Consider the following 14,614-nt stretch of genomic DNA (forward strand, 5'->3'; position numbering starts at 1 on the left):
TTCGATTCGCTCCTCAGCCATCCTCGAAGTGGTTTTCCGTGGTTTCCCAATTCTCTTCCAGGCAAATGCCGGGATTGTACCTAACTTAAGGCCACGACCGCTTCATTCCCTCTTCCTTGTCTATCCCTTCCAATCTTTCCATGCCCAACAAGGCCTCTGTTCAGCATAGCAGGCGAGGCCGCCTGGGCGAGGTACTGGTCATTCTCCCCAGTTGTATCCCCCGACCCAAAGTCTCACACTCCAGGACACTTCCCTTGAGGCGGTACAGGTGGGATCCCCCGCTGAGTCCGAGGGAAAAACCTACCCTGGAGGGTAAACAGATTAAGAAGAAGAGGAACTGTAACTGAACCCAATTAAGTTTATTTTGTACTTTTCCCATCAATGATGTTAAATAACAAGACTAATCCTTCTTGACCTTGTAAAAATAGACTAAGAATTTGTTGCATTATTAGCCGACCCAGAAAACGATTACGGAATTATGCCAAACTTTAGATGAGGTGTGTTTAAAAGAACAATAATATAACTTAGCTTCACTTAGCCTATTAAGTGTTCGATTAAGTTTAATACATTGCATTTAAATCATAGCACTTCAATACACACACGCTTAAGTGAGCGTGTAGTAATTTTCATTCAGGATGGTGGATTACTTGTTCGCGCAGCAATAGCGTTTCACATCGCAACATCCAGACGCTGACAACTGACAGAGGAAATCAGCCACTACGGAGGAAAGTGTTTGAGAAAGGTTTCAGGATGACAACTTGTTGGTTACTACCTCAGAGCAGAATGCATTTTTGAAAACATTACATCTTAAGGAAGACATCGATTTTATGGAATATTTCCAGACTGTTGCAACCGATTACATGACGCCGGCCTCGTTTGTCATGGTGCTCCTAAAAAAAAAAGATGATCACACTATTATCCAAAATGTGTATATCATGCAAAACATTTGTATGGTTCCGAGTATGAGAATGCGTTTCCATGATATGATGATCCAGTTGTAGCTGAACCTCTCCTGAACTACTCATACCAGCCATAGAGTTCAAGTTTGTTTTGCTCAATAAGCATACATTGAACTTACTGATTGGCCTGTTCGAGCTTCAGACTTGTCTGGGCGAAGTGTAGCGTCATATATAGTAATCGCCACGTAAGGCAATACCCCAGAAAGTAAATATCGCCGCCCGATGCTCTTCTTTTCTCTTTTTTGTAATGGCTGATCACTGCTGCCAACCTGCCTGGTTACATATTAAAATCACCAGACATAACCATAACAAACTAACCTCAATGTAAACACCGATTATGAATGTTTCCCTACCCTAGGAAATGATAAAAGTTAAGATAAAATAAATCAAGATATTCATAATTAAGTCGATTTCCACGCTCAATGAGGAATTAAGGAAATAAACACACTTTCTCACTCAAATAAATGTTACATATATCTGTCTTTATTTTGATATACATTAGGCGAACTTTAACCATATTCTTGAAAAGAGGGGCGTGTTAAACGATGTAATTTATTTAATAAGTCTTTGCAGTGTGATTTTCGAAAGTTCCAGACATCCAATAACTTACCTTTCTTTTGCGCGAACATTTCCTTCTCTCTTCAATACGGTACCGGTAACCAGTAAGGAGAGAGAGATTATTGGGCATATTTTCAGCCTGCAGGCTGGTTATATCTTCAAGCTTATCAGGAAGCATATAGGAATTCTAACGTGCCAAGCTCCGTAAACGGAAATTAGGTCAGCTTTCAAGTTCACTGCGGATTTGAAAATAATAATGTTATAAGTTCTACTGCCAAAATTTCGTCCCGCAAGAGTTACTCGTATTTCATGTACCGGTAGATCTAAACATGAGACTGGCGTATTTGAACACTCATCATTTCACACAAACTATGTTATTAAATGCATTATCCGAACATGCCACAATTTTACTTACCTGGTATTAGATAAATAGATTTACAATCACACAGAAAAAGAAAATATGCTTTAAATATTCTCGCAAATGTATCACTAGTGACTTTAACGGCAATGCGGTGGCAACACGCAATTCACGCTAGAACAGTGATTGAACGTTGCCAACGTGCCAGATTAACGGTAAATGTAAGACGTCGTATCGGCAAGTAGGGTCCCTAAACTGTATGGTTACCGACACTGAAAAAGACCCAACAGCAAGAAAAGTAACTATAAATCGATACCTTAATATTACAGGGGAGAAAGGGTAAGGTTAAACCCTTGACGGAGAGGTCAAATCGGACGCAATGAACACAAGACCATCTCTGGGTTCATCACCTCATGAGTGGAATCATGAGATGGACAATCTGTAACTGCCCTCGAATCTAGTGGCCTCTATACCTCGACGGATAAGGATAACGATGGATGGACAAAATACCAACATCAAGGTATTTACAATACGTATATAAAGGGAATAGTTGCTTATAATTGCCAACCAATGAAGATTTAAAACCACTGAAATGGCACGGACATATGTACAGTCGCTCAAAAATAGAAGTGAGCGCATGATATTGTTTAAGTTGCTCGCAGGTACATTTTACGTAGAAAGAAATGTTTGTTGTGGGCATCCACAGGGTTTGTAACCTAATTACATGGGAAGTGAATTGCATTTTGATAATAACTAAAATTAGGCTAATTCTAATCAAATATTATGCAGAAAAGATGCTACAAGTATCCAAGAAAATTTTGACCAAATCACATTTACCAACACAGTAGCAACAGATTAACAGGAAGGTAACCATAGGCCTAAACTAGGCTCAAACCCCTGGCATTGCTTCCACTAACTTTTGCCAGGCTCCACACCTTCATCTATCGTATCCGATCTCCTTTGGTCAACTCTTGCTCTTTTCCGATCCCGACAGTATTAGAGCATTCGAGGTCTAGGGAGTCTCATTTTCATGCCCTTAGTTGTCCTTGCTTTTCTTTGGCCAATACCTTAATTTATCGCAGTGTCGGAACCCTTCCATTTTTTTTTCCCTCTGATTAATGTTAATAGATGATAGTTCCCCAGCTGTACCTCCTCCTAAAATAATAATCACCACCACCATCTGAGCCTGCCGAGCTCACTGAGCTAAGCTTCCTGGGCAGGTAGATAAGATGCGCTGAGACTCGGCGAAATACGTTTCTTTAAGGCTCATCGATCGGTTGTGGCCGAAACTCAAACGTACGGTGTTGTCAAATTACGTCATCAATCAATCACTACTGAAGTGCATTTAAGACAGTAGCACAGAGGGCAGCTTCCCGATCAGTTGTTTGTCCAGTCTTTTCTTAAATAATTTCGAAGAATTTGAAAATTTATCGAAGACCTTTCTTGGTAAATTCTTCCAAACCCTAATTCCTCTTCCTATAAATGAATATTTGTCCTCTTGAATTCTCTTTGCGCGCATTAATAGGCTTTCATCAGCAAAGGAAAAAAACCGTCGAAGTGAATTTCTGTGCCACAGTCCAGAAAACATCTGAACGGATTAAAATTCTTCTATGAGAGTAAAAGGCGCAGCTGGCAACACCCCAGTAGCTAACACACAATTTTCAGCTTGGTGAGTCCCAAATTTGACTCTTGCTCCGACTAGGCTCAAACCTATTCCAAACTCAGTCGGCTCGATCAGTCCAACGTGCTCGAGTCTATGAGTTTGTGTGGGCAAATCGAGTTTCGTTAGGTTCATTAGTCTCTGACCGTGTTCATAACTCCGTCGCCTTTAGAGCCCACCGCCTGTGGGTGGGGGCGGTATAACAACACCCACACTATCCCTTGTCTGTCGTAAGAAGCGACTGAAAGGGGCTCTAGGGGTTCTTAAATTGGAAAAGTTGGTTGGCGACCACTGGGCCCTTAGCTGAGTCCTATCAATTCTACTTACTTGTGCCAGGTTCTTCACTTCCATCTATCCTATCCGACCTTTTGTCCTTTTCCGGCCAGAAGGTATTAGGCATCAAGGCCTACGGAATCTTTCATTCTCACACCCTTCGTGCCCCCCCCCCCCTTTTTTTGGCAGATACCTTCATTTTTCGAACTGTCGGACTCCTCCATTCTTTCCGTCTGATTAGTGTTAACTACAATCACCACTGTTAGAGCCCATACCCGGCTCATGAGCTTGTTTGAGCTTTCTCGGCGAGGCTGGCTGTGTTTGAGCTGCGAACCACTTTGGGACCTATTTCAAGCTCAATGCCCAGAAAAACTCACAGACTCGAGATAGAGCCGGCTAAGTTTGGAATGGGTTTGAGTTTAGTCGGAACAAGAGTCAAGTTTGAGACTCACCATGCTCCGAGATATGTATGCTACTGCTAATTGTACTTTTTATTGTCATTCAAATATTGAAATTATTTGAGAAGTTCACTAGAAGATTAATCGAAATTCAGTTTGGCGGCCCTTACTTCCCACGCCCACTGAAAACCTATTAAAGTGCGCAAATTGAATGGCCTCATTAGACAACACCATGCCTTCGAGTTTCGGCCTCAAGTGACAGCCGCAACCGACCCACGAGCCTTAAGGAAACTCGTTTCGCCTCAGTGTGGTACGTCCCGCCCATCCGCCCAGTGAGCCTGGCACAATGAGCTCGGCAGGCTCAAATAAACAGACAATGTAGACTCACTGCTGGCTCAAAAGAGTCAAGTCCTGCAAGTCCCATTCTCAGCCTCGAACAGGCGTAGCGGTTTGAGAGCTATTCCAAGCTCAGTGCAAGTCTCTAGATGGGAAAATAACATCCCTGGTCTTAATCAAGGCACAATCTCGGAATTGTGGGACGTATAAAGGAGGGCACTATGCCAGCATTTTCTGCAGTGAGTGTCGTAAACGTACTGTATCGTCGGCGTGAAACGGAATCCTCGGTGTGTTGCACCAAGAGCAAGGTACTGCTTAGCCAAGGCGGTAAGGGTCTACTAGTTTATCAGGAAGGACTTGGGAGTTCGTTTCCCCGGTAGGAAATCGAGAAATTTAGAAACAAGACTTTATTTTAAGGGGGGCGCATGGCATCGACGCTAGCCTACAGCAGAAATCAATATGAATTTATTCTAGGTGGCAAAAGTAGCCGAGCATAGACTAACCCTCCTTCCACTCGTCTTAGACCCTCCATGGGCTGTAATGGAGGGAAAATGGAAAAATACGGCAAACCATCTTCAGAGTGGGGTTCGAATAGACAATGTCCGCAATCCAAACTTGCAGCTATACGACCCGTACTGTGTAATAAGGCTGAAAACCAGGATACCTCCCTAATCTCCGGTTGGTAACTTATGTACCGATTTCTCCATACCACTACCTACACTTTCCCAGTCTCATTTATGGTTGCGAGGATATATAAGCTGCTGAGATAAAATGTGTGGTACTGACTCATGACATTTGGAGCCAGATGTTATGAAAGGTGCTGTTCTTGCTGCAGTGGCACTTTCTGGCTCAGTGATGAAAGCAATGGCATACTGCCTTATTCCTCTTTATGCCTATTTTGAGAATCCAACCAGCCACGCGACATAATAGAGAGACTAACACTGTGCAATGCCGGGGCACTATTTTACAGCATGAATTGTGCTATTCAAGACGAGATACTGTAACACAAACCGAATGCCTAGAAGGACACGTTGTAAAAACTTCGCCTCGGATCAAACCCACCGGGCTGAGTGGCTCAGACGGTTGAGGCGCTGGCCTTCTGACCCCAACTTGACAGGTTCGATCCTGGTCCAGTCCGGTGGTTTTTGAAAGTGTTCAAATACGTCAGTCTCGTGTCTGTAGATTTAATGGCACGTAAAAGAACTCACGCAGGACAAAATTCCGGCACATCCGAGACTCCGAAACCGTAAAAAATTAGTGAGACGTAAAATTTTTGGATTCCCAGAAGTCATGAATTCATTACCGGTTTGAGGGTGAACTCAGCCTAAGAAACATGCTTCACCCTCCAACTACAAGTAAAATTACGTTATAACCGATCTTACGTTTACTGAGGAAAGTGCTATACTGACAAATGATGAATTTGAGGCCACTGACATCCTGTATAATTTGGTAGCACCGCCCACTCGTATCACCTTAGCATGAACGCTGAGAAAGAAATGTCTACCAATGACTCAACGGAGTCCTAACAAAACAAGTCCCTGAGTTTAAACAGCTAGGTTTCCTAGTCCAAGAATTGAAAACGAAACATGTCGACGGCAGAAGTATACACAAAAATTGCCCTTGCATCTGGCGCCTTGGGATCACTGAATTAGTGCCTGTGGACAACGAAAACACGCAATGTATCGGGCTCTTGTCCTGCTAGTTCTACAGTATGGAGCAGAAACGTAGACGCTGGTGCAGGACCGCCTGTAATGCCAGTGAATACTGGATATCACACGTGGTTGCCATTAGAATGTGTTACTGTGAACAACGAACAATATACCGATGAAGAAATACAAAACCGGCGACTGCGCTGGTTTCGTCATGCATGTAGAATGAAAGAACAGAGTTTTACATTTAGACTACTCTGGCGGCAATTTCCAATGCAGAGGAAAATCTTGTCTCCAAAGAGAGCTTCAGCCATGCAAATCAAGAACGACCTGGAGACTATTTACTCCAATTTGGTTTATCCAAACTACATTCTTTGAGAAATTTCCTATACAGATATCCTTTCTCGCCCAGCTATATAATGGAGACAAAACAGGTGACGCTGGACCAAATAACCCAGAAAGCCCGTCAACCCATGACGCCCACAGCAACTTAGTGACTCGCCTCGTTCAGGCTTCGGGATAGAGATTGAGAAGCAGCAGCAGCGAATGTCACTACTGCTTTCTTGCCTGCCACACTGGGTATCAAGACAGAATTCGCAATCACCAAGTGCACGGAATCGTAAACCATGATGTCTCAAGTGATATACTTACAGGAGCTAAAACAGTCTAAATTGGACTAGCAATTTAAAAGTGACTATAATTAATATGCCCGCCCCTGTGGTGTAGTGGTTAGTGTGATTAGCCGCCGCCCCCGGAGACCCGGGTTCGATTCCCGGCTCTGCCACGAAATTTTAAAAGTGGTACGAGGACAGGAACGGGGTCCACTCAGCCTCAAGTGTGTACAGAGGGGGGCGGGGGTTCGATTCCCTCCTCAGCCATTGTTGTTATCCGTTGTTTCCCACTCCTCTTCCAGGCAAATGCCGGGATGGTACCTAACTTAAGGCCACGGCCGCTTCCGTCCCTCTTCCTTGTCTATCCCTTCCAATCTTCACATCCCCCCCACAAGACCCCTGTTCAGCATAGCAGATGAGGCTGCCTAGCAAGGTACTACTGATACTCCTTCCCAGTTTCATCCCCCTCTCACGCTCCACGACACTGCCTTTGAGGTGGTAGAGGTGGGATCCCTTGCCGAGTCCGAGGGAAAACCGATTAAGAAAGAAAGAAAAAAAAATTTATGTAGCCTATACGACCGAAACGTATAAGAATACTCTCTTGTAGAGTCGCTCAAAAAAAGAATGAGTATGTGGTATTGTATTTTCCTATGTTCCTCGTTTTTAATATTTTAACATATTTAATTTGAATTAGTATCAAAATCTAATTCACCTTCCATGTAGATACAATCCTTATGATACCCATAAAAACATTAGGCCCTATATCTATAGGTTCAATTGTTTCTGAGAAAAGTGTATCTGCGAGGAACTTACTCAATAGTATGCGCTAATTTTTTAGGGACTATACAATAAAATGACAAACCATCACAGCAACTGCTTCTCACAATAACCACACCTATCAAAAGTAGATGGATGAATATTTATACTTTAAGATTCCCTTAATAATAATAAAAATAATATTTGCTTTACATCCCACTAACTACTTTTACGGTTCTCGGAGACGCCGAGGTTCCGGAATTTTGTCCCGCAGCAGTTTTCTTATGTATTTGAGCACTTTCAAATACCACCGGACTGAGCCAGGATCAAACCTGCTAAGTTGGGGTCAGAAGGCCAGTGCCTCAACTTTCTCAGCCACTCAGTCTGGCAAGATTCCTTACAGCTCACTACAAATCCGTTTTACGCTAACACTAAAGTTTACTGGACCAGTAAGCTTTTTGCCATACTGCATCATTTACTTTGAGACCCTTATGTAATGAATTTAATATCAACACTGTTTCATCATACTGGTTTAGCATCACTTCTTATACAATACAATGGAGTTATTAAACATTAGAGCCATAAAATCCTTAAATTCCTTCAAGTTGTCTTGCCGTGAGCATCTCCTCGATGTGTGCCGCCAGGCTGAATGAATCTGGTAGAGTGAATGTGTGTATGAATGTACGTTTACTGTGCTTATGGTATTTAGTGTCAATCAACTTTTAATTTGTAACGATAGTTTTAAGACATGACTAAGAATATTTATAGAGTTTATGTTATTTTGTTTTATATTTTATTTCTAGTTTGTAATGGTAGTTTTAAGATAAGATTATGAATACTGCTCTCAGATGTACAATGTTAATGAAGTGTGGTTAAAAAGAGAGGACCATGAGTCCTAACTTTGCCACTACAAAATAAAGGCAAATATAATAATAATAATAATAATAATAATAATAATAATAATAATAATAATAATAATAATAATAATAATAATAATTAGAGAACTAACTATAGGAGCTTCGAGATATTGTCAAAATATCAGAGAATTAATTATGATGCACTGGACTTTTTCCTCATTGTAATTATATTCTTGAGAGAATATTCATTTTCAATATGTGTAACTTTCTTTTAAAACTCTAATTTGGTTTATCCAAACAACATTCTGTGACATTTTCTATACAGACATCCTTCAAATCAAATTTATTTTTTTGGTCCAGCTTAATCAAGCTAGCCTGCAAATTGAATATAGAATATTTCTGTAAAAGCCAAACCCTTTCCATCAAATTTAAGTATGTGTGTTGCATGAGCAAACACACACTTGATAAATGCAATAAATTTCCAAATGGAACAACAAATATCAAATTGATCGAATCTCTAATTCCATTTTTCAAAAAGTTGCCCATTTTAAGCTTTTTAAGAGACTTAATATTGTAAAACGCAGTAAACACAAAGGAACTTACAACCATATCCTCTCATGCTGGTGCATATTAATTTTAAAAGAGACATACTGCAATTTGAACGATCATTACCAACAGCAGGGAACAAGCAAGGCAAAAATGATTTTTGGAAGAAGTAGCATGAACTGGTTTTCTTCAAAGTTGCCTCCCACAATTCTTACACCTACTTCAACATAATAAGCTTAATTGAGAATGGTCTACATCTATGATAACTGCATAACTTAAATAGCATGATGCTTTTAGTGTCTTCCCATCAACTTCATTCGAACCTTTGGTTTTGCTTGTTCAAAGGACACATGCCCAAATCTCAAATGTAATGGAAATGACATAATTATAAAATACTCTGTGTATAATAACTGGAATGAAATTTACTGATACTGTTGGCTACTGCAACAGTAGTAAATATATGGGATGGTAACGACAGCCTACATTTGATACTACTAAACAATTTTCCATACTTATATACAGTACATTAAACAGTTGCAGGTCATGGAAGTATCAATCAATATCAATCAATACTGATCTGCATTTAGGGCAGTCGCCCAGGTGGCAGATTCCCTATCTGTTGCTTTCCTAGCCCTTTCCGAAATGATTTCAAAGAAATTGGAAATTTATTGAACATCTCCCTTGGTAAGTTATTCCAATCCCTAACTCCCCTTCCTATAAATGAATATTTGCCCCAGTTTGTCCTCTTGAATTCCAACTTTATCTTCATATTGTGATCTTTCCTACTTTTATAAACGCCATTCAAACCTATTCGTATACTAATGTCATTCCACGCCATCTCTCCGCTGACAGCTCGGAACATACCACTTAGTCGAGCAGCTCTTCTTCTTTCTCTCAATTCTTCCCAACCCAAACATTGCAACATTTTTGTAACGCTACTCTTTTGTCGGAAATCACCCAGAACAAATCGAGCTGCTTTTCTTTGGATTTTTTCCAGTTCCTGAATCAGGTAATCCTGGTGAGGGTCCCATACACTGGAACCATACTCTAGTTGGGGTCTTACCAGAGACTTATATGCACTCTCCTTTACATCCTTACCTATACAGTATATACACTTCCCTCCTGGTTACAAAGAAAAAGTCGACACGAAGGCAAAGGAAAAATCACATGCTACATTGCTTACATACTCTAAAATAATCACCTACGAAATGATAATTTAAGATTAGTTTTCACGAGTGATTTACAAGCACTACACAACTGACCAAACATGAATGCCATGCTATATGAATTATTTTGAATTCCAGTAAACAGACTATAGTACTTACCTCAATGACAATACTTCAACATTGCGCATCTTTCTTAGTAAACTAACATCTGACAGCTCACTACCCCTGGAAAGGTAAGAGGTTTACAATTAAATAGTCTTTTATAGAACTGAAGATATCATAGAGATTGTTTCCAATACACTGTAAACAAATACTTAGGGATGATTAGTAATACTCAAATCTGCCAAACGTCAAATAGTCCCCTCGAAAGGTGAAAAATGTTCAAAATACAATGTAATTCATTTATAATATGGGAAAACACCGTACGTATTGCCCCCATTACACTGTAAACAAATAGCCTACTGAAGGATGAATGGTAACATTTAAACATCTATAATGAAATCTTACACAACTTGTGGTGTTTTCCTATCATCGATTAGAGAAAATCAGAACTCAATGAAAGAAAGGTGAGAACACAGGTAAGCTGTTACTTACCAGCAATTTAATTTCCGTATATTTGAAAGATCAGATGCTTTAGTCCGGGCTATAACCATTTCTTCTGTAAGTCGAGCCATACTTAATCTCTGTAGTTTAGAAGCACACGACGTTAACACTGTAAATTCATTACTGACAGAAAACACATGAACTCCCAAGCACCATTTAAACCTGCCACTGTGGTTGTGAATGAACAAAACTACCAACACTTCCGACACAACACACCAACTTACATGTCTAACAGACCATACTGTTGGTCTTGGAATGAGACTATTGGGAGTTTCAAATTCCACCAACAACCAACACCGTCGAAGTGGTTTTTGAATTTTTCTTATAGATAGCAGCACAGTCGAAGAGGCTTCTGAATTTCTCTTATAGATAGCAGCACAGAACGTAAACAGTTCGCATGTGGAAAAGACTGAGAACAAGTGAAAAGTGAAATAGATCACCCACATCAGCGCATAGATTTGATTTTATTGTATTACTGATCGTAAGGTGTTCATGAAGAAAACCAACCATAGTATGCGTACCTACTGAAACCAGTGTGGGAGTTTCCAGACATGTGCAATAGAAACACAGAATCCAGGGAGGATATTCAATGATAGTTTATCCTCACTCCTTGACCACACGTTATTACTTGATCGGACGTTTGAACGTATATAATAATAATAATAATAATAATAATAATAATAATAATAATAATAATAATAATAATAATAATAATAATTGCTTTACATCCCACTAACTACTTTTACGGTTTTCGTAGACGCCGAGGTGCCGGAATTTAGTCCCGCAGGACGTGCCAGTAAATTCTCCAACACGAGATTGGCGTATTTGATCACCTTCAAAATACCACCCGACTGAGCCAGGATTGAACCTGCCAAGTTGGAGTCAGAAGGTCAGAGCCTCAACCGTCTGAGCCACTCAGTCCGGCTAATAATAATAATAATAATAATAATAATAATAATAATAATAATAATAATAATAATACATCGGAAATGCCAGAATTGTCCTGAAAAGAGTTTCTTCAACGTCCTATCAAATCTAAGGACATAAATCTCTCGCGATTAAAAGCCCTCCTAAAAGATACAGACTGCGTTGATACTGGCCCTAAAAGGTAAGCGCCTGTCCAACTACTTCATTTACCTCGGTGTTGTGTTCTCTAGTCCGCCTCAGTGGTGTAGTGATTAGTGTGATTAGCTGCCCTGGTTCGATTCCCGGCTCTGCCACGAAATTTGAAAAAAGTCCACTCAGCCTCGCGAGGTCAACTCAGTAGAGGTGGATTCGCTTCCCACCTCAGCCATCCTCGAAGTGGTTTTCCGCGGTTTCCCACTTCTCCAGGGATGATACCTAACTTAAGGCCACGGCCGCCTCCTTCCCTCGTCCTTGCCTGTCCCTTCTAATCTTCCTATACATCCACAAGGCCCCTGTTCAGCATAGCAGGTGAGGCCGCCTGGGCGAGGTACTGGTACTCCTCCCCAGTTGTTTTCCCCGACCCAATGTCTCGCGCTCCAGGACTGCCCCTGAGGCAGAGGTGGAATCCCTCGTTGAGTCCGAGGAAAAAGCCGACCCTGGAGGGTAAACAGATAAAGAAAGAAAGAAAGAAAGAAAGTTATGCATTTGTGCAAGAATATTACTTACAAAGCGAAGTAATCCCGTTATTTAACTCTGTGATTATTTCCGGAAAGCATGTCGTCATAACAATTAACACAATACTATTATTTCGTCCGCCTCTGTGGTGTAGTGGTTAGTGTGATTAGCTGCCATCCCCGAAGGCCCGGGTTCGATTCCCGGCCCTGCCACGACATTTGAAAAGTGGTACGAGGGCTGGAACAGGGTCCACTCAGCCTCGAGAGGTCAACTGAGTAGAGGTGGGCTTGATTCCCACCTCAGCCATCCTGGAAGTGGTTTTCCGTGGTTTCCCACTTCTCCTCCACGCAAATACCGGGATAGTACCTAACTTAAGGCCACGGCCACTTCCATCCCTCTTCCTTGTTTATCCCTTCCAATCTTCCCATACCCCGCAAGGCCCCTTTTCAGCATAGCAGGTGCGGCCGCCTGGGCGAGATACTGGTCATCATCCCCAGTTGTATCCCCCGACCCAGAGTCTGAAGCTCCAGGACACTGCCCTTGAGGCGGTAGAGGTGGGATCCCTCGCTGACTCCGAGGGAAAAACCGACCCTGGAGGGTAAACAGATTAAGAAGACTATTATTTCGCCGCTGACATTTTTTGGCTTAACTACAGAAATTCAATTTAGAATGACCGATAGTAGGATTTGTATTCGCATCCCTCTCAAATTTACGGTTACGGTTACTTCCCTTCACACGCTCAGCTAACTTTGTATGAGGGAAGTACTATCTGCGCACTTTTTAGTGATAGATTTACACCCTATAGTGCTGAAGCGGTCGACTTTGGTTATCTTCGAGATTCGTATTGGCAACCTTTGAAACACAAACTAAGAATCGCTTATCATCGTTGTGCGCCATCTGTCGTACACTTTAAGTACTCGTACTGTTGTCGTTTACACAGCAAAGCCAAACTATAGAATTCATGCTAGGAACACGTTTCGCAACGGGAAATGTTATATACTATTATATATTGTGTGTGTGACTCAGTTGTTTGCTTAAAATAATAAAGGTTTAGAAAATTCATATCGATCGATCATATTATCGATTCAATTCAGATTTCATTTCCATTCTGTTGGCAGTATTAACGGAACCCTTCTTACTTCTCCAACGAGTACAAAAATCTATCACTAAAAAGTGCGCATACTATAAATGGGGCTAAACAAAACACGACCTCATTAACATAATGTGCTATCAGTTTAAATAGTTTGCCACCATAAATATGTCGATATTATTCTTTATCTATTGCTTCAGATATAAACAAGAACAAGAATCAGGTCTATAATAATTAGCAGGAACTAGAATTAGTAAATGTTCCAAGCATTATTGAGATAAATACTCGCATGTCTGTTACCGCATACAGGCACTCCAATTTGACGCCATTTGGCTGCCTGCTCTTCAATTTCAATGTCTCGTTTTACTCTAGGCCTGCTAGATGGCAAAAGGCTGCCCGATCGAAGAGATTCGCCCGGAAGGACGTGGGTTCGATTCCCCGTCATGAAGTCGAAGAATTTAAGAAACGAGATTTTCACTTCCGGAAGTGCTCACGACCGTGAGGTTCTCTCAGCCTACACCTCAAATGAGTACCAGGTTAATTCTTGGGGGCAAAGCTAACCACTCTACCCCACTAATGAGGGGAATCTGCCAAGTGTAAAAGCCCCCATAGACGATCAAATAATTTGCGCAACAAAGGGTTTGTGCAAAGTCCTGTTTGCGCAAACTTTGGTACATACACGTTGCAATGGTTTGTGCAAGACTCAGTTAATTTTTGAAATACCGAGCTCGATAGCTGCAGTCGCTTAAGTGCGGCCAGTATCCAGTAATCGGGAGATAGTGGGTTCGAGCCCCACTGTCGGCAGCCCTGAAGATGGTTTTCCGTGGTTTCCCATTTTCACACCAGGCAAATGCTAGGGCTGTACCTTAATTAAGGCCACGGCCGCTTCCTTCCCATTCCTAAGCCTTTCCTATCCCATCGTCGCCATAAGACATATCTGTGTCGGTGCGACGTAAAGCAAATAGCAAAAAAAAAAAAAAAAAAAAAAAAAAATTTGAAATTCTCGGAAGAGGATGTCCGACACAGAAGCTACTTGCGCCGCGATAGTTATTGCTTGTTTGCGGGAAAGAAAACAACAAAGCGAAAAACATAGCAGAGAATATGGATGAAGAAGAGGAGTGACTTTAGCCAGAATCGTTTAATAGCAGAGCTAAAAATAAGTTCTGCAATAGATTACAAAAACAATCTTCTAATGGATTTGCATTTGAGCCTT

The 14,614-nt window shown here is 41.3% G+C and overlaps 1 protein-coding gene across 1 annotated transcript in view; it reads right to left on the bottom strand.

Annotated features, from left to right (window-relative positions):
• LOC136874690 (cilia- and flagella-associated protein 410) overlaps positions 1–10,961 on the bottom strand; it is a 366,316-nt gene extending 355,355 nt beyond the window's left edge. Inside the window, exons 1-2 of the mRNA XM_067148329.2 lie at positions 10,722–10,961; positions 10,287–10,352 (exon numbers count right to left, since the gene is read on the bottom strand). Coding sequence (XP_067004430.1) covers positions 10,287–10,352; positions 10,722–10,801 — 146 coding nt within the window. The 5' untranslated portion in view covers positions 10,802–10,961. The remainder of the gene's footprint in view (positions 1–10,286; positions 10,353–10,721) is intronic.
• Positions 10,962–14,614: the final 3,653 nt, after the last annotated feature.

This window comes from Anabrus simplex, chromosome 5 (assembly GCF_040414725.1).
Source record: "Anabrus simplex isolate iqAnaSimp1 chromosome 5, ASM4041472v1, whole genome shotgun sequence".
Classification (NCBI taxonomy): Eukaryota; Metazoa; Arthropoda; class Insecta; order Orthoptera; family Tettigoniidae; genus Anabrus; species Anabrus simplex.